The sequence below is a fragment of the Pongo abelii genome, chromosome 4 (genome assembly GCF_028885655.2).
Source record: "Pongo abelii isolate AG06213 chromosome 4, NHGRI_mPonAbe1-v2.0_pri, whole genome shotgun sequence".
In the NCBI taxonomy this organism is placed as follows: domain Eukaryota; kingdom Metazoa; phylum Chordata; class Mammalia; order Primates; family Hominidae; genus Pongo; species Pongo abelii.
Window position 1 is genome coordinate 82,319,710 of NC_071989.2, and position 20,005 is coordinate 82,339,714.

The 20,005-nt window shown below is 36.8% G+C and overlaps 1 protein-coding gene across 8 annotated transcripts in view; it reads right to left on the bottom strand.

Annotated features, from left to right (window-relative positions):
* FAM169A (family with sequence similarity 169 member A) overlaps positions 1-20,005 on the bottom strand; it is an 88,831-nt gene that overhangs the window by 48,985 nt on the left and 19,841 nt on the right. For 6 of the 8 annotated variants that reach the window (XM_054555626.2, XM_054555625.2, XM_024247660.3 and 3 more), the window contains exons 2-5: positions 14,317-14,451; positions 12,853-12,952; positions 11,740-11,825; positions 7,223-7,394 (exon numbers count right to left, since the gene is read on the bottom strand). In XM_054555626.2, the coding sequence (XP_054411601.2) occupies positions 7,223-7,394; positions 11,740-11,825; positions 12,853-12,952; positions 14,317-14,451 (493 nt within the window). Of the gene's footprint in view, positions 1-7,222; positions 7,395-9,663; positions 9,687-11,739; positions 11,826-12,852; positions 12,953-14,316; positions 14,452-20,005 lie in introns of those variants that run through there. The other 2 variants (XM_054555630.2, XM_054555629.2) reach the window with 2 other exon arrangements.

Consider the following 20,005-nt stretch of genomic DNA (forward strand, 5'->3'; position numbering starts at 1 on the left):
TTGCAGTTAATAAATAACATTGACTTAAAGAAAAACAAAACTATTACATCCGTCTTTTATATGTATCAAATGGACTCTAGAAACCATAATCAATGTGACAACTGTTACCATCCATTGAACAAACTATTCCTTAACAGTTTTACACTGTTCCTTCTTCTCCTTGCACTAATATTTCTATGATATTTATTCCACAGAATGTTATCCTGATGTAATATTTTTATGTATGGAAGTTTATTGATTATCCAATCATTTTTCTCTATAAGAATATATCTGCATATAAATTCTAAAAATATCTTGTGATCCTAATGTTCTAAGTATTGATCCAAAAGAAATTTGGAATTACTATAATTATTATATTACTATACAACAAATCGAACCACAAATATATATCAGGAAAACTAATTACTAAGCAAAAAAAAACCAAAATATTATTTTAAATACACCTGTTAATGAAATAGATGGAGCTTATCTTTTTTATTTTGAGATGGAGTCTCTGTCACCCAGGCTGGAGTGCAATGGTGCAATCTCGGTTCACTGCAACTTCCACCTCCCAGGTTGAAGCGATTCTCCCACCTCAGCCTCCTGAGTAGCTGGAATTACAGGAACCCGCCATCATGCCCAGCTAATTTTTGTATTTTTTTTTTTGTACAGATGGAGTTTCACCATGTTGTCCAGGCTCATCTTGAACTCCTGACCTCAGGTGATCTGCCCGCCTTGGCCTCCCAAACTGCTGGAATTACAGATGTAAGCCACCACGCCTGGCCTGGAGTGTATAATTTTTTAATTGGTTTATGAGTTCATGAATTACTTAATACCAGAATGAGACAAAGTTCAGCATTAATCCTATTCCTTTTTATTTTTATAGATATAAGTGCTTAAGAACCTTGTTCAAATAAGAAGGAACCAGAAAATCCTTCGTTATAGCAATGTAAGAGTCCTTAGTTATGTGCCACATTATCACACAGTGATCTATTATAAAAAATTATCTTTAATAATCTGGCATTATTAAACACAACTCAATTAAATCCTCTTTCATTTTTGTTGAAAACAAAGAAATAGAAACCACCTGACTTACAAAAGAATATCATCTAATTATATCCAGTCACTTTTACACTACTACAAAACTATTTAGAGCCCTCTCCCTGCCTTCTTTTTTCTTTTTTTAAAGTGGAACTTCCAGACCTTTTTACAACTCCAGATTAGAAGATAAAGGTTAGATGAAAGATACACCTTCATTTTGTAAAATGGGAGAAGGAAGATAATTTATTCCCTAACACAAATGTTGCCACCATACCTGAAAGTCTTCATGTGCCCCCAGGAGCATTCCTTTTCCCAGAGCAAGGCTGGGGCAACTGTCAAGCTGTGCTGCATTAGGGAAGGAACCTTCAGCCAATCCTTTTCTAAAGCTCCACCTCCCAGAAGTAGCTAGTGTTATAATGACTGAACCTTTTGAAGGTTCTAAAATATAAATGTGGTGCTTCTTGCCTTGGGCAATGGCATCTTAGGATTCAGTTACTACATAATCTACCCTTTTCCCAGATTATAAAGTTTTGTTGCTGTTACACTCCCCTCTTATTCACTTCATCATGTGGGATTTATGCTGTTTAAAAATGTCTTTGGTGTCATTCTGGTGGTGTTGCAAGAGAGTGTAGAGGCTGAGACACGTGTTCAACCCACCCTCTTTAACCAAAGCATTAGCACTATAGCCATACCCTGCCTACCACTAGCAATATAAACTCAACATGCCATCCAAATTTTCACTATAAAATTCTGAGAAAAGTTTTGCAAGAGTACATGTATGACTTATGCAGACTTTGAATACAAAGTTCTATGCCTGAGGTCAATGAATTCTGAATGGTGTCCTGAATAAACTAAAAATATTACATAACACTTAGTATAGCAATTATTGTAAAACTCAGTACAGAACAATTTTTTCTTCTTTTATGCTCTCTTCTGTGTCATAAAAAGGCTTTCTCTGCAGTTTTCATCCTTTTATAAACTATTTTTGCAGGTAAGTTTTTGTTACATGTGACGTACTCATATGGAACGACTATAAAATACCTGATTTTGCAACCATGAACATTTTCTATTATCTTTCATCAAGTGCTTTCCTTTAAGTCTTTAGTGTCATGCCATAAGACAAAGGTATTTGTGGATTTAGCATCTATGGTTTCTTGCGAATGCAAGGCACCACACAGGTCCAAGATAGGCAATAATTTGTCATTTTCCTATGACACAGATATAATCTCTATTTGTTGCTAAGCCTGTGTTTTAGGAATTAAGTTATATAAACACAGGTACAAAGAAAAGTAATAGCAAGATTTCCTTCCTTAAATAGAAAACTAAAATACTTGGGAGGCTGAGGCAGGTGGATCAATTGAGCCTAGGAGGTTGAGGATGTAGTGAGCCATGATTGCACAACTGCACTCCAGCCTGGGCAACAGAACAAGACCCTGGCTCAAAAAAATAATTAAACGACCCTCTAAAAGAAGCCCGGCAGGCGTGATGACTCACGCCTATAATCCCAGCACTTTGGGAGCCCAAGGCAGGCGGATCATCTGAGGTCAGGAGATCGAGACCAGCTTGACCAACATGGTGAAACCCCATCTCTATGAAAAATACAAAATTAGCCAGGCGTAATAGCACATGCCTGTAACCCCAGCTACTCAGAAGGCTGAGGCAAGAGAATCGTTTGAACCCAGGCGACAGAGGTTGAAGTTAGCCAAGATCGCACCACTGTACTCCAGCCAGCCTGGTGACAGAGTGAGACTCCATCTCAAAAAAAAAAAAAAGAAATATGGAGAATAAAATACAGATCATTTAATCATTTATTCCTTAAGGTGGTAGCATTTTGAATCTTCTACCAAAAGTAATTACTCTATCAACTTTGTTAATCTAATGTTCATTAGGAAAAAGTAAACAGCACAGTATTAGAAAAATTAAATAATTCCATTTACCTAGATAAGAATCCCCCTCACAGAACAATGTAAAAAGAGCGGAAAGAGAAGCCCTTGATGATGGGAAACTTGCAACTTGACTTTAAGATTACAGATTACTATAAAACTACCTATAATACAGGAAAAGAGAGAAGTAAACTATAACTCTTCAATGTCTAACATGATGTGCTCAATAAATACCTTTTATTACTAGTCATGATCTGTTGCTACAAGTCTAAAAAACTGACAAGGATAATGAAAACCAAACTTGATAAGTAGAGGGACTGTTAACTATGGATCCTGTGAAGATGTGCTCTAATCCCACTAAGCAATAATGACAACCACAGAAAAAAATACTAACTAACCCAATGGACTGTGGGGAAGGTGCCAATAGACACAGGAGATTATGAGAAATACAATGCAACAGGTGTTTATTATTAGGAACTATTATTAAATAATTCCTAGCCTTAGAAATGTTATTCAAAAAAACTGCATATATCCCAGTTCACTATAGACCATGTACCTGTCACCATGACTATATATCACATATCTATTTTTTTTTAAACAGGGAATACATAATTTTTACAGTCTGTATGTAAGGAATAACAAGAAGATAATGCCCAAATTTGAAACTATAATGTCTGAAAATTAACCTACTAAAAATAAATAATAAAAGCATTTGACCCAAAATATTAATATATAAATGAGTAGCTGAAGAGTTTTACATTTTAATAATTTTGCCTATTGAGAAATAATCTTTATTCCTATATAGCATAATGTCTCAGGGTCATACATTGGGGCTTTGATGACAAAACACTACCTGCATTTACTCTTATTGAACCTTCTCTTCTCAAGACTCCAAGAAATAAATCTTCCTTTACTACCTATCATAGTCTTTCAACTTAACAATCTTTCTCTTAAATTCAACTTTTCTTTTGAAAGCCACACCTGAGACCAAGGATTTCTGCCCACAGACAGTCCCCACTTCTAACCACAGAATTCAGAAAACTTTAGAGCCAAAAGAAGTCTCTGTGGTCAAGCCTAATTCCCTTATTTAAAGGAGAAAAGTAAAAGCCAAAAAAAGACTGCTACACAACTTAAAAGTTAATGGCAATACTATAACAAAATCTAAAATCTCTTTGATACTAATATTTGATTTTGTCTTAAGATAATTTCTGAGTTGTACAGTAGACTAAATAGTGAAGTTTCTAAAGAATAGACTGACTTGTCTGAAAAAGCTGTCCCAATTATTTCATTAATAATTTCTTCAAACTCAAACTCATCAGCAGTCTTGAGGTATGCAAATGAAAAAGAATAGAGAGTAACTAAGGTACAGATTGAATAACCCTTACCCAAAATGCTGAGAGCCAGAAGTGACTGGATTTCAGATTTTGGGGGGAATTTTGGAATATTTGCATTTTCCTTACTTGTTGGGCAACCCTAATCCAAACATCCAAAATCTGAAATGCCCCAACAAGCATTTCCTTTGAGGGTCTTGTTGGCGCTCAAAATGTTTCAAATTTTGGAGCATTTTGGATTTCAAATTTTCAGATTAGAGATATTCAATCTGTGTATTTTCAAATTTCTTATGAATCCTTTCACTGTCCTCGATTTGTGAGGAGTGTGGTATATGTTAAGTTATAAATCATTTTGCTTCTCTTTGTTCTGCTTCCTCCCTAGAGCTTAAGCACAGATTTGAACCAGCCATCATAACCAAAAACATTATGAGACATGGACAGATCTCAAGAATTAACCATGACTTGAAAGCAGTGACAATACCTTCAATCTCACTCTATGTTCTTTTACAAAAATATTTGATGAAAGAATCAATTATGTTAAGTAAACAACCGTTGGTCAAGGAAGTAAAAACTTATTTTACCAATAAATTAAGATAAATTCAGGAATCACAAGCAACTATTTTCTGAAGCTTTCCTTCAACTGAAAAATAAACACTAATTTAAATTTTTTTTTACTTCATTTGAAAGACTAGGTTTGAAACATTTTGTGCTTTTGGAGAATCGTTTGAAAATATAAAACATCATATAAATAATGAGAAAAAATGAAATATACCTCAAAGGAATGAGCTCACTACATTAAAATAACAGTAGAAAAAACAACCAAAAAAACGCAAATATCTTTATAAGAAAACTATCTACCTAACCCAAAAAAACAAATAAACTGTAAGTGTCTCACAGTGATCTATTTCAGGCAAAGAAGAATTTATATAGTTTCTTGAATTTCATTGTACTGTAACAGAATTTGACCTCATAAACAAAGTCTCCTTTTTCTATCAAGGCTATTCTATGTCCTAATAGCCCCATAAACTTATTTGCTATTTTAAAAATCATAAATAATAAATGATTTCACAAGACTTTCATTCAACTACAAATCTTCTTAATAAAGATTTTATCTTTTTGCTACTGGTGTAGAAAAATGTATTATATATATATCAGTATATATATGAAATATATGTTTATATAAATACACACTTTGTATGTTTATATACTTTGTATATATAACACATATACACACACACACACACACACAACAGAAATACTTCCATCACAAGGTGTTTAGTATTTGTTCTGGACAATTTCTCTCAAATACTTAAATTATGTTTAGGTTTCCTTTGTAGAAAAAACACTTCCAGCCTGAATTAAATGGCTACTGATTCAAAGGCTAGTATAAGCCCACTTAACACTGTTATCTGGTACAACGGGGAAAGAACTAAAATAGCAAAGATGTAAGACAATTAGAGATATATGGAAGGTACTAAAAGTGGCAGATACACTAGCACCTGGAAACTCGATGCTATAAAATAGTTAACTACCAGAACAAGCAGAAATAGAGGCCAGGTGCCAGAGAAGGAGCCTCAACATGCATAATAAGAAGAGCACACTCCTGCAGTTAAATACTGATCAGAAATACTAAATAGGAAGGCTGTGCCTTTGTGTGTCTTTCATAGAAAGAAGCCCTCAATACAAAAGTATAAACTAGTTGTGCTCCAAATGTCTATCAGGTAGGAAACTCCCCTGGAGCCAGTACTAGAAACAAAAAGCCTCCAATTCCCACGGGAATTGCCTTATATGAAATAAAGCACAAAGCAATTAATTCACACCCCAAATGCAAACATTAAAACATTTAAAAACAACAAAGTGATGTCTTTTCTGCAATGCACACTAAATTTCCATTGAACACTCTTTCTCCTCATGTATAATCAGTATTTTTCTGAAGTTACAAAAGTTACTGGTTCTATTTCAAATTTATGTAAGAACAGAGACAATAAAGGGCACCCAAAGTATTTACCTAAAGAAAAACCATTTTAAACTGCACATCAGTTTTTTATTCTTGGGAAAAAATGACCTTCCTTTTATGGACTATACGCACTAATTCTCATCACAAATGTGTACTAATTATGCGATCAAGGTATCAGTCACAACTGTTCATTAGATTAGCAGTGAATTTGGTAGGATCTTTAGACTGGATGTGACCAGAAGAACTAAGTTTGGAAAATCTGAAATGGAAATAAAAAGAAACTAAGTGTATTCTCTGTGAAAGGTCTTTTGGTCAAGGTACAAAACAAGGCAGACTTTGTTCTTTGATGGTAACAAGGTGTGGGTTGTATGTGCACACAGAGTAAGTAGGTTAGAGCTTCCTGGCTCCAGCTGCTCTAGGGAGCTGAACGAATGGGAGTACAGGTAAAGCAGGTATAAGGTTGCACTATTTTTTAAGGATAGGGTATAGTTGGCTCTTACGATCAGAAACCCAAACTTTAGAGTAACAATTTCAAAGCTGTTTGTATTTACTAAATATATTAAAGCATTTTGTTTTTCTTGGTAATTGGCCAAGTTGCTCTTTCACATGTCAGGCTGAATGAGGTGTGCTACGCACAAACAGGCTATGCATTTGGGCCACAGGTAGACTGGGGTTTTAGAAGGAACCTGTAACAGTAACAGCAATAGGAATCAAAGTAAACAACAACTTTTGGAAATGTGAGGGCAAGAAGATAGACAAATATGAGGTTCAACGTACAACTGTGTCTCCATATATGTGGAGAAATCTTCTTCGGGATCAAATGTTTATTTTTATTTTGTTTTTTCAAAACACTTTCCCAACATTCCTCACTGTCATAGGATGGTAGAATCAAAGTACTCCCAAGAAATACTAATTAAAATCACCTCAATTTGCATGCTAGAGATTAATTTAACAGAGATATTGATACAGTTGGAGGGGTCTAAAATGGAGATTTCCATAATACACAGTTTAAATAACTTTTAAAGACTCACCTGTAGGCTTAACTGAATAAAACCCAATGGCCTCTCCTTTCTTCCACAGAATCTTAGCATAATCAGTACTGCTATGACACAGGAATGGGATCTCATTTCTCTCCATTTCCTGTTTTCTATAAATAATTCGATTCAGAACATACAGAACCACTCTCTCCCCAAGAGTGCTCACCTACAAAGAGAGTCAAACACCAGGCACAGCAGTTATAATATGCATCAATCACAAGATGCTATTTACTTTGCTCCCTGCTCCCATACCTCATACTGGAATTCAAAGCACTTCAAATGCATTCAAAACAATTTGCAAAACATTTTATTACCACAGAGATGAGACTAATCATTCACATAGATTACAATCCATTTCCACACACACATATTATGCATAGAATACTGCCTTTCAACAAAATTCTAAATCGGGCAAAACAGGTCCCCAATGTACCAATCCCTAGCATGTCTTTCAGCACTCACCATCTTCTTTCTGCTTCCAGCTGCCCAGATCCAGGGTCTTACCAACCCTAATCACAGCCCTCACTATAGTAAACTATTTCAACTGCTTTTCAGTCGCCACATTTAAAAAAAAAAAAAAAAAAAAAAAAGGCAGCCTTGTGTTATCCCCTGAACACTTTAAGAACAATTATATCACTTGGTGAGGGAAGCCATAATTACACTCTTGGGAAAGAAATGTGTCTCATCTTTTCTGGTAAAATGTTCATTTAATAGCCCTATCTTTGCTGTCAACAAAGACAGGGACACCAAAGAAGTCTAATAAAAACATACTTAGGGCAGTAATAGAACAGAAACGGAGCCTCACTTCCTACACACAGGGCTACATGGTCACAGGCACCCCACCAACACTCAGAACTTTCTGATATCAAATAGTGAGGTGTTCCTCATACACAGGCCAGTACAGGGACTCATGCCTGTAATCCCAGCACTTTGGGAAGCTGAGATGGGTGGATCGCTTGAGCTCAGGAGTTTGAGACCGCCTGGGCAACATGGCAAAACCCACCCGTCTCTACAAAAAATACAAACATTAGCCGGGTATGGCTGAGCACACCTGTAGTCCCAGCTACTCGGGAGGCTAAAGGGGGAAGATCACTTGAGCGCAAGAGGTTGAGGTTGCAGTGAGCTGTGACTGCACCACTGCACTCCAGCCTGGGCGACAGAGTGAGACTGTGTCTCAATTAAAAAAAAAAAAAAATCTGTACATAAGCCTATTTTCCCCAGGTCTCTTAAAACAAGTTCAGGCTCTAATTAGTTTAGTGGATAGAGAAAAGATTGACCATATACATACACTACTCTCAAAAATACCCCTGGCAGGGGATCTCACATACCAAACATAGGAAATAGCAGCTGACTGGCAATAGCTTCCAAGGCAACCCATTCCTTCCTTGAACCCACAGTTCTGACCAATAACAATTCTTCCTTATTCAGAGCTGAAATCTATTTCTCAAAGACTATATTTTGATATTCTGCAGCCACACAGCCTATAAATATTTGAAGATAGAGCCATGATGTTCCCCTAAATTTCACAGCAACGTTAAACATGGTTATAAATGAAGGAAAAGGCTAATCTAACACAATCTGGGGTACTCTTGCCATTTCAGTCCTCTCTCTTGAAATTGCTCCAGATCCGTAACATCTCTCTTCACGTTTGGGATGTGGATTTCATGAAGATATTTTGAAGGTGCTGCTGAGACAATGGGGCTTTTCTATATAAACAAAGTTTTTATTAGCTTTTTTGCTTCTCTGGATTTTACTGCTAATTAACTAAAGCCCAATACTTTTTCATATGTACTGTTGTTTCGGTTTGGTGTTCATGGTGTACAGTTAATTTTTTGAACCTATAGGTATTACATTTCTCCCTATTTAATTTTATTATGTTAGATCTTTCTCTTTGTTTTTTAATTCTGCCCTTCACAGATTAGCTCCTCCATTCAGCACCGTGACATGCAGAATTGATAAGCATGCCTCTAAGTCACTGACAAAATGAAGGACACAATGGACAAAGTTTTGCAGCATACTATTGAGGACCTCCCGTCCATATAATTGAGCATCAGGTTCCAGGTACAGAGAGGTTTATAAAAATAAAGTCAACTTGCTCCAAGTCAAGTATTTGATAAGTACAAAAATGGTTACACCCTTCTGTAACTTTACCAACCAATTTTTCCTTACTGGCCAGGATTTGACTGGAATAGCAGTCCCCCTTCGCTGATTTCTCTATTTAAGAGGGAACGTAGGCCAGGAGTGGTGGCTCACACCTGTAATCCCAGCACTGTGGGAGGCCAAGGCGGGTGGACCACTTGTCAGGAGTTCGAAACCAGCCTGACCAACATGGCAAAACCGCATCTCTACTAAAAATACAACAATTAGCTGGGCAAGGTGGCACACGCCTGTAGTCCCAGCTACTCGGGAGGCTAAGGCAGGAGAATTGCTCGAACCTGGGAGGCAGAGGTTGCAGTGAGCCGAGATCACGCCACTACACTCCAGCTTGGGCGTCAGTAAGCCTGTGTCGAAAAAAAAAAAAGAGGGAATGTTGTCCCTAAGGTAACTAAGGCTGAAAGAGTCCAAATAGTTGTAGTCTTATTTTTGGTTTTGACTCCTCCTCTTTTCCCAGTCCATATCTGGAGGTTTCATAGTTTCTCCACTTGAACAGCAAAAGCTACAATATACCATCATATTAAGATTTTCCCTTCTCCTTCTCCATCCTTTAGCCTTCATATCTATAATGTGCCAAACCTCAGTCATGTTAAAACACATCAGAATGTTTATTTTCTTGACATACATACTTCCTTTCACTATCAGAACTGTTCCTGAGAACATATTATACTCCTTTATTGCTATCTACTCCACCAACTTTACAGCTTTATGCAGGGATTTAATTCCCTCCTCCCCTTCAGTTTTTGTTCAAAGTTTCTTATCAGACTGGCAGATAACCAGGTATTCTCCTAGCCTTCAGCGGATGGGCCTACCACTTTGGGAATCTTAAGGCACACTGAAGAATTAATGCAATATCCAAAAGTTACTAATACTTAATAATACTAAGTGCATTATTCTCATATCCTCCCATCTCTTTCAAAGTTCCCAACTCAAAGGGAAGAAATAAAAACACCCTAGTAACCTGCAAGTTTCTTCAGTTTCTTTTTTTCCTGCTGCCACTGCCCCTTTAAGCAAGCATCAAGTTTTGCTTTTCTGTGAACTGGAGCAACAGGATCAAAGTTTCTTGATATGCTTTCCTTGTTTCTTCTGACTGGTTCAACTGCCCACAAAAAAATGAACAGTAGCTGGCACCCTGCGAATCTGACAAGTTTTTACAGAGTTGGCCTATCCTAGAAGTGTTCTAAAGGAAGAATATCAAGACACATATATATTTCTATTAAATTCATTCTCCTGTTGGCTGGGCGTGGTGGCTCATGTCTGTAATCCCAGCACTTTGGGAGGCTGAGGCAGGTGGATCACTTGAAGTCGGGAGTTCGAGACCAGCCTGACCAACATGGAGAAACGCCATCACTACTAAAAATACAAAATTAGCCGGGCATGGTGGCACATGTCTGTAATCCCAGCTACTCAGGAGACAGAGGCAGGCGAATCGCTTGAACCCAGGAGGCGAAGGTTGTGGTGAGCAGAGATCGCACCCCACTCCAGCCTAGGCGACAAGAGCGAAACTCCATCCCCAAAAAAAAAAAAATCATGATCCTCATCAAGGGTCTCTTTTAGGATTAATTAACAAGAAACTCTATACTTAATTAATGAATAGTACTGCTTCTCCAAGAAGTCAGTATTCTTTTTAAGTAAGCAAAGTCTAATGCCCTTCTGCCAAGTCAGTTTCCTATTTCTCCAATAATTATTATAAATCTGACTCTTCCAGCCACCAAAGATTTCATCTTTTTTTTTATTATGCCCTGCCTCCTCAAATATGTTACATCTTGGTTTCTACAGATTTTCCATATCCTGTCCTATTTATCCTCCAATAACTAGAGCACCAGAGATGTCTCTTAAACCCTTTCATCTCTAGCATGAAAACCAACTTCCTTCCTGCAACACTCTTCAGCTGGCTGCCTTCTACTATAACCCTGCCGAGGCTGGAAGCTTGCTCTCTCCTGAACCTGGTCATTCCACTGTTAGGAACACTATATAGACCACCTGAAGAGGCCCTACTAATAAACAAGTTTCCTGGTCAGTCTCTCCTAGAGACAGAAGCTAAACAATCACACAAAGGGAACTAGCTTTTCCTCTATCAAATAAGAAAATCAGAAGCTAAAGTGGTTAAAGGTAGCCAAAGCTCACCTAACCCATAGGTATTCATTCTTCCTCACCCAATCTCAGATACTTATAGAATCACATAAAAATGGAGGAAGCCCAACCTGAATGCTGGCTTCATCGTAAGAATGAAATTCTAGGGTTTAATATAACCTGATATTTTTTAAATGGGGAAGAGCTCAAAAACCATCACTGTTTACAGGAAACACTGTGAAATGGCCTCAAAAGAAACACTCAAAATTAAAGGATCTTGTTACCTGCATAAGCCCCTCTCTTGAAGGAACAGATGTTTTCACAATATCATCAATAGCCCACCACTGATCAGCAAGGTAAAGTGCCACAGCTAAAACAGAATAAATAATCATTAACACTTGAGTTTTAAAGTACACTTTTAGACTTAATAAGGCCATATTGTACTATAAAGTATCCATATACTTTACATTTCAGAGTATCTATATAAACCTTACCAAATAGTAATATTGTACTTTGTAGCCTCATTTATACCATTTTTATTTCATTGATATGGTTTGGCTGCATCCCCACCCAAATCTCATCTTGAACTGTAATCCCCACAATTCCTACATGTAGAGGGAGGGACCTGGTGGGAGGTGATTCGATCACGGGTCGGGGGGTGGGGGGGGTCCCATTATCACAAGATCTGATGGTTTCACAATGTTTGACTGTTCCTCCTTCACACACGTGCGCACACAGTCTCTCTTGCCTGCAACCATGTAAGACGTGCCTGCTTCCCCTTCTGCCATGATTGCAAGTTTCCTGTGGCCTCCCAGCCATTTGGAACTGTGAGTCAATTTTTAATATTTTTTTTTTGGAGATGGAGTTTCACTCTTATTGCCCAGGCTAGAGTGCAATGGTGTCATCTCAGCTGACTACAACCTCCACCTCCTGGGTTCAAGCAATTCTCCTGCCTCAACCTCCAAAGTAGCTGGGATTACAGGCATGTGCCACCACGCCCAGCTAATTCTGTATTTTTAGTAGAGATGGGGTTTCACCATGTTGGTCAGGCTGTTCTCAAACTTCTGACCTCAGGTGATCCACCTGCCTCGACCTCCCAAAGTGCTAGGATTACAGGCATGAGCCACCGCGCCTGGCTCTGAGAGTCAATTAAATCTCTTTTTGTTATAAATTACCCAGTCTCAAGAAGTTCTTTTTAGCAGTGTGATAACAGACATTCATCCATCAAACATGTAGCTATAAGCAATTAATAATTACATTTTCATAAAATTACAATTTGAAACACTTTTTAAAAAAACAAATTCCTTCATGTAGCTACGTTTTAAATAAATTTCTAACAAATTTAAATAAATTTGGAGAAAAATTCCTTAATTTATAAAAATTAAGCAAAAAGAGACCTGTCAGTGAATCTTCAGGTGCAAAGAGAGCAAGAATTTTCTGGGTCTGATCTCCACCATAAAGAGGTACAAAGCCTACATTTGACAGGCTAATAGGAATCTGAAATGACAAATTAATAAAGATTAGTGAACAGTCTGTTAAGAAAATACATTAAAAAATCAATCTTTTATCAAAGTAGTAAACTTTTCCTACATTAATTTTAATTTATTTTATAGGAGACATTATTTCTAGTCTCTAAAAAAAGAGTAAATCAGATAGACTTCCCTTTTGGAATAATTTTATTGTCTTAGGGAAAATATGAAAAGTTGTTTCAATAAATATTATGTATCTAGCCACACATCTGAATAAAAACCAAAGCTATAATATGGCCCATAAAGTCATTAAAAAACAACTATAATTTATCATCTGTTATTTAGACTACTTGAGGTAGACATTCCATTATCTAGTTAAAAAAAAAAAAAAAGCAGGCCAGGCACAGTGGCTCATGCCTGTTATCCAGCACTCTGGGGAGGCCAAGGTGGGCAGATCACAAGGTCAGGAGATTGAGACCATCCTGGCTAACATAGTGAAACCCCATCTTTACTAAAAATATCAAAAATTAGCTGGGCATGGTGGTGGGCGCCTGTAGTCCTAGCTACTCGGGAGGCTGAGGCAGGAGAATGGCGTGAACCCAGGAGGCAGAGGTTGCAGTAAGCCAAGATCGCGCCACTGCACTCCAGCCTGGGCAACAGAGCGAGACTCCATCTCAAAAAAAAAAAAAAAGCAGTCAAGTAAATTAATTTTTCTGGGAAGATACATGCTACTAATATGCTTTAACATTTTTTTGCCTTCATTTAATCCAACACTTATTCCCTAATTAGAGATAGCATTACAATTCAGAGAATTATAAACATATTGGTGCTGGGGAAGACTTTAAAAAATTCTTTAAGTCATGTCCAGAAGAAAAATCCAAGGCCTAGAGAAGTTAAGGAATTTGTCCACCACAGTTCACAGTGAAACTCTAATGGTTCCAAGTCTAATGATGTTTCTATCACAAAATATTATAATTTACTGACTAGAAAATTTGATTTTACTTTTTCAGAAAAAGGAAGAAAAGATTCACAGCACAAAAAATATGTAATTTAGTGTTTTGCTGATTTTTTAATTAAAAAAATTTCTAAACTCACAAATCCCAAATCTAAAGTAAATCTGAAGCAGCTCAAATATAGTAAACAGTCTTAAGCAAAACTGGTGGTATTCTCACATATAATTTTAAAGACATAAAATCAAATAGCAATAACCTGTGGAGTTTGTCTTTTTAAAAACTGATCAACCAATATTTATCCATTTTACTGAATAGATTTCTGTAAAGATTTCAAAAATTAATGATTAACACTTAAAATGATTTTTTTTAAAAAAGGATATTTATTTCATGTATAAACTGGACTGAAAAGATTGATGACAATCACTGCAGAACACCTTACCGTAATATTGAGAAGAGAAAAACACTCTGGATTTTCAGGGTCCCCACACCTTAAATCTGACATGTAATCTTCAGCAGAATTTTCCAATTCCTCATGGCTGCAATTTTCCAGCATATCCACAGGGAATGCCATCCTCTTTAACAAACAACATGGAACAAACAATTCAGAATATGAAATGCCATCTTCCTTTACTCACAGAAAATAAATTTTACTACAATGTTGCCATATTTTGTTATAACAAGATTTTTCTGTTTCACTATGCCCACAGAATACAACTTGAACCTGCTGATTTAACCATGCATGTCAAAAAAGAAAACTTTCAAACATTATTCATTTGTATTAAAAACAGGCAATGAAATAAATTAACAGATACTTCCTTAAATAATAAATATGGTCACATACACATAAGACATTTATATGTACATACACACAAAAATACACATATAAATATACTCTCATAAACCACTCAACATAAAAGTCACTGTAAAAGGACACGAGAACTTTTTGGAATAATGAAAACGTTCTACAATTGGATTGTGATGATAGCTGCACAACCCTATAAATTTCAAAAAAAAAAAAAACTAAAAAAAATCACTGCGGGCGCAGTGGCTCACGCCTGTAATCCCAGCACTTTGGGGGGCCAAGGCAGGTGGATCATGAGGTCAGGAGTTCAAAACCAGCCTGGCCAAGATGGTGAAACCCCGTCTCTACTAAAAATACAAAAATTAGCCAGGCATGGTGACAGGTGCCTGTAATCCCAGCTACTGGGGAGGCTGAGGCAGAAGAATTGCTTGAACCCGGGAGGCAGAGGTTGCAGTGAGCCAAGATCGCACCACTGCGCTCCAGCCTGGGTGAAAGAGTGAGACTCTGTCACACACACACAAAAAGAAATCACTGAACTGTACAGCTGCAACAGATGAATATTATGGAATATTATAAATTATAATTCTCATATGTATAGCTTTTTTCTTTTTTTTTTTTTGAGATAGGGTTTCGCTCTGTCACCCAGGCTTAAGTGCATTGGTGCAATCGTTCTATGTAACCTTTAACTCTTGGGCTCAAGCAATTCTTTTACCTTGACCTCCCAAAGTGCTGGGATTACAGACACTAAGCCACTGTGCCAGGCCTATCTTGTGGGGTTTTTTGTTGTTGTTATTTGTTTTTTAAGCCAGATTTTAATGGGGAAACACTAAAAGTTTTAACACTAAAGATTAGAAAAACAAGGATTCCACTACTATATAACATTATGTAGGCAATGATCAATCCAATTAGACAAGAGAAAGCAATTAGAGGCATAATAACTGGGGTGGGAGTAGGGTAGAAGCGAAACCATTGCTATATCTATTATTTGCAAATAATATACTTAACTGAAAAATTCAAAAGAATCCATGAAAAAACTATTCCAAGCAACAAGAAAATTTAGTAAAATAGGACATAAAATTAGCATACAGAAAGACACCAGTCTTCACACATACAACAAAACAGTAAGAAATAAAGGGGCGGGGGGGGCGGCAAAGTAAAAATAGAAAAAAAAGTATAAATAGAGATGAAGACCTCATTTACAACAGCAAAAATCAAAATAGGCTTAAATTCAACAACAGAAACAGTACAAAATCTATATAAGGAAAACTACAAAACATTCCTGAAAGTGAACAAGACAAAAGAAAAACCATGTTCTTGAAAAGAAAGCTTCAGCATCATAAAGGTACCGGATCTCCCTAAGATAATCTATTAATTTAATGCAATCCTAATGAAATACCTTTAAGGTTTTATTTTTTCCTGAGGCAAGAAAAGTTGATTATAAAATTAATTTGAAAGAACAGACAAGCAAAAATAGCTAGAAGAATGCACCCTGTCAGAGACAAACATCTTATAAAACTTCTATAATTAAAACAATGTGATACAGGCATGTGAATCAACAAATGGAACAAGATATAGAAATACACCTAACTATGGAAATTGAGTATGTAATAATGGAGACATCTCATTTGGCGGGGAAAAGACTTTTTTAATAGGTAGTATTATTTCATTGGTCTATCTTATTTTTAAATGAGACATTAATTTTGCTCATTTTGAACTTATATTTGAAATCATTCAGTATGCTCTTTACTGTGTTAACTCTTCACTCAACATTACTTCTGTGAGAAACATGAACGCTGTTGCATCTATCAGTTAATTTATTTACCCATTCTAATGCTGATGAACGTTTGGCTATTTCCAATATTTGCAATTATGAATAAAGCTGCTATAAGCACTCCTGCATGAGTTTTCTGGTAGACTTACGTGGTCATTGTTGTTAGGTCTATATACCCAGGCTAACCAATGTTACTAAAAGTGAGACAACCCTACTGCATCCTGATGTGATGCAACAAGAAAATCAGACCTAAATCTCACCAAGCCATTAGAGAAATATGTTAAGTGATGCCTTAAGTATGCAGTCAACCAAGTTTAGAATAACTCGGTTTCTTCCAAATATATGACATGGAGTTTATAGAAGAAAAGTAAGATGGAAAGAAAATATAAATTAAAAGTAACTTAAGAGACATGTCAGTGCACTGCGGAGAGTATCCTGATTTGTTTACTCTTGAAAATTTCCATGACAAGGCCGGGCACAGTGGCTCATGCCTGTAATCCCAGCACCTTGGGAGGCCAAGGAGGGTAGATGTAGATCACTTGAGTTCAGAAGATCGAGACCAGCCTGGGCCACACAGTGAGACCTTGGCTCTACAAAAATATGAAAATTAGCCGGGTATGGTGGTATGCACCTGTAGTCCCAGCTACTCAGGAGGCTGAGGTGAGAGAATTACCTGAGCCCAGGAGTTCAATGACGCAGTGAGGTATGATCGTGCCAGCCTGGGTGACACAGTGGGACCTTGTCTCAAAAAAAAAAAAAAAAAAAAAGAAAGAAAGAAAGAAAAGAAAAATTTCCATGATAAAAAGTTAAAAAGTTAAACAAAAAATAAACTTACGGGCCAGGCGCGGTGGCTCACGCCTGTAATCCCGACACTTTGGGAGGCTGAGGCAGGCGGATCACAAGGTCAGGAGATGGAGACCATCCTGGCTAACACAGTGAAACCCCGTCTCTACTAAAAGTACAAAAAGTTAGCTGGCCGTGGTGGTACACGCCTATAGTCCCAGCTATTCGGGAGGCTGAGGCAGGAGAATCGCTTGAGGTGGAGTGTACGGTGAGCCAAGATCGCACCACTGTATTCCAGGCCGGGTGACAGAGTGAGACTCCATCTCAAAAAAATAAAAATAAAAAATAAACTTATGATCTAAATCAAATACTAAGCTATTAGTTCTTAAAGGAAGTATAAAGTTAGTATAGAATATCTTGTTTTAAAAGTTACCTAGTTTGCATTTACCCAATAACCTCTTCAATTTTTATTTAAAACAGTTTTATAAAGGGGAAGGCAGAAGATCAACTAAAAGTTACTTTCCTCTTTGAAATGACCTTCAAACTTATTTTATCACAAAAGTATTAGAAGGCAAGAAACTGAAAATCTAATGGAAATACCAGAGAAACACCAAAAAAAGAGATAAGATTGACATACACTGTAACAGTTAATAACTGAGTATGTTTTTCTGAATTTTCAAGATATGATGATGATAAGAGGAACTATTTTTACCCTAATCTGAAATTTAGGTCCTAAGGACTTTAAAACTTAATGTACATGCCGGGCGCGGTGGTTCACGCCTGTAATCCCAGCACTTTGGGAGGCTAAGGTGGTTGGATCACGAGGTCAGGAGATCGAGACCATCCTGGCTAACACAGTGAAACCCCATCTCTACTAAAAACACAAAAAATTAGCCGGGCGTGGTAGTGCGTGTCTGTAGTCCCAGCTACTCAGGAGGCTGAGGCAGGAGAATTGCTTGAACCTGTGAGGCGGAGGTTGCAGTGAGCTGAGATTGTGCCACTGCACTCCAGTCTGGGCGACAGAGCAAGACTCTGTCTCAAAAAATATAAATAAATAAATAAATAAAATTAAACTTGATGTACATATGGTTGGGAGCCTAATTTTATATAAATATGTACATTTCTAAATCAAATTGATTTTTAAAAATCAAAACTTAAAAACAGAAAGCACAAATTCATTTCAACTGTTAGTAAATGTAAACGTCTAAATTAAAGAGAAGGTAAGAAAAACTTGTGAAATGATTTGGGAATAATACCACAAGATTTGCAGCCAACTTTTCAAAAGCCTATGAATTTCAAGAGAGATCAACCAGGAGCTTATGCAAGTAAGATGTTATAGGTAGAAAAGGATCACAAAATAAAACAGTAGCTCTACTGTGAAGGAAGCTTCTTTGTTAGCTTGGGCAAATCTTTGTATTTCTATCAAATTCAATACGTAAAAGCAAACTAAGGAAATATTATGTTCTACAGTCAGATCTAACAATTTCAAATAAGATTAAAATTGTAGATGAAATTATAAACACGAAACAAATGGTCAATAGTCGATAAAAGTAGTATGACTAGGAAAACAGAACATAATAACTGTTTTTCTTCTCTTATAGACAAGACCCCTAATATCAAATATCCAAATTGTATCAAAGACTCAAACATCCAAGTAAAGCACTAAGACATTTATTATACCATATCATTGACTAGATGAGGCTCAAGAGGATTAATGTTATAGTATTCTCCCTAAATCAATTCAAAAGATTCACTTGAATATTAGCTACCAAAACAAAGTATGGATGAAACACATTTAAATTTTCATTTACTAAGAGCAATTGTAATCTAAAGAATGAAATGCAAATTTGTATTTGAAGACTGCTGCCAGAAACTTTGTCTATAAAAGCATAATCACAACCACATAAAAATAATATGGCAGCATAAAGAATACAAAATGGATGTAAGAGTTTGATAGAACGGCAAGTTCAAGTTCACAAGTGATTTCTTTTTCACTTACTGTTACTATGATACTATGGTTCTTAGAAGATTTTAAATGCTAATTTCATATTTAAAATTCTAAATACGCATTTTATTTTAGCTTGATCACTGAAAAGGAGAAAATTCTATTAAATAAGCAAACTAGGTCATCTAAATAAAGAACCCAAAGTCATAACACAGAATCACAGAACTTTAGGGTAGCAACAGTCTTAGAAGTCTTGGCCTCAGCCTCCCAAGTAGCTAAGACCACAAGCACACACCATCACACCCAGCTAGTCTGTATTTTCTATGGAGATGAGGTCTCCCCAGGTTGCCCAGGCTGGTCTCAAACTCCGGGGTTCAAGCGATCCTTCCGCCTAAACCTCCAGTGTGATTACAGGTGTGAGCCACTGTGCATGGCCCTAAGAGGCTTTAGATAAGAGTGGTATACAGGCCCACCCTACTACGTCATGGCACGGGTGAGACTGGAACACAGGACAGGTGTCCCTAAGTCCACTGATCTTTCCTCTATCCCAGTGTTGTCCAAACCTCAGTAATTTGCATACCACCATCAACATTTTTCTGAGTGTCAAGTGCCTGTATCACTATCTAATATTTTTCTCAATTCACTTAAAAAAACAAAAAACCAAAACGCATTCTTCTCATCCCATCCCTGCTCCCCTTTTATAATTGTGATAAAATATACATAACAAAATTTACCGTTTTAACCATTTTTAAGTATACAGTTCAGTAGACTCACAATGTTGTGCAACCAGCACCACTATCCATTTCCAGAACTTTTTCATCACCCCA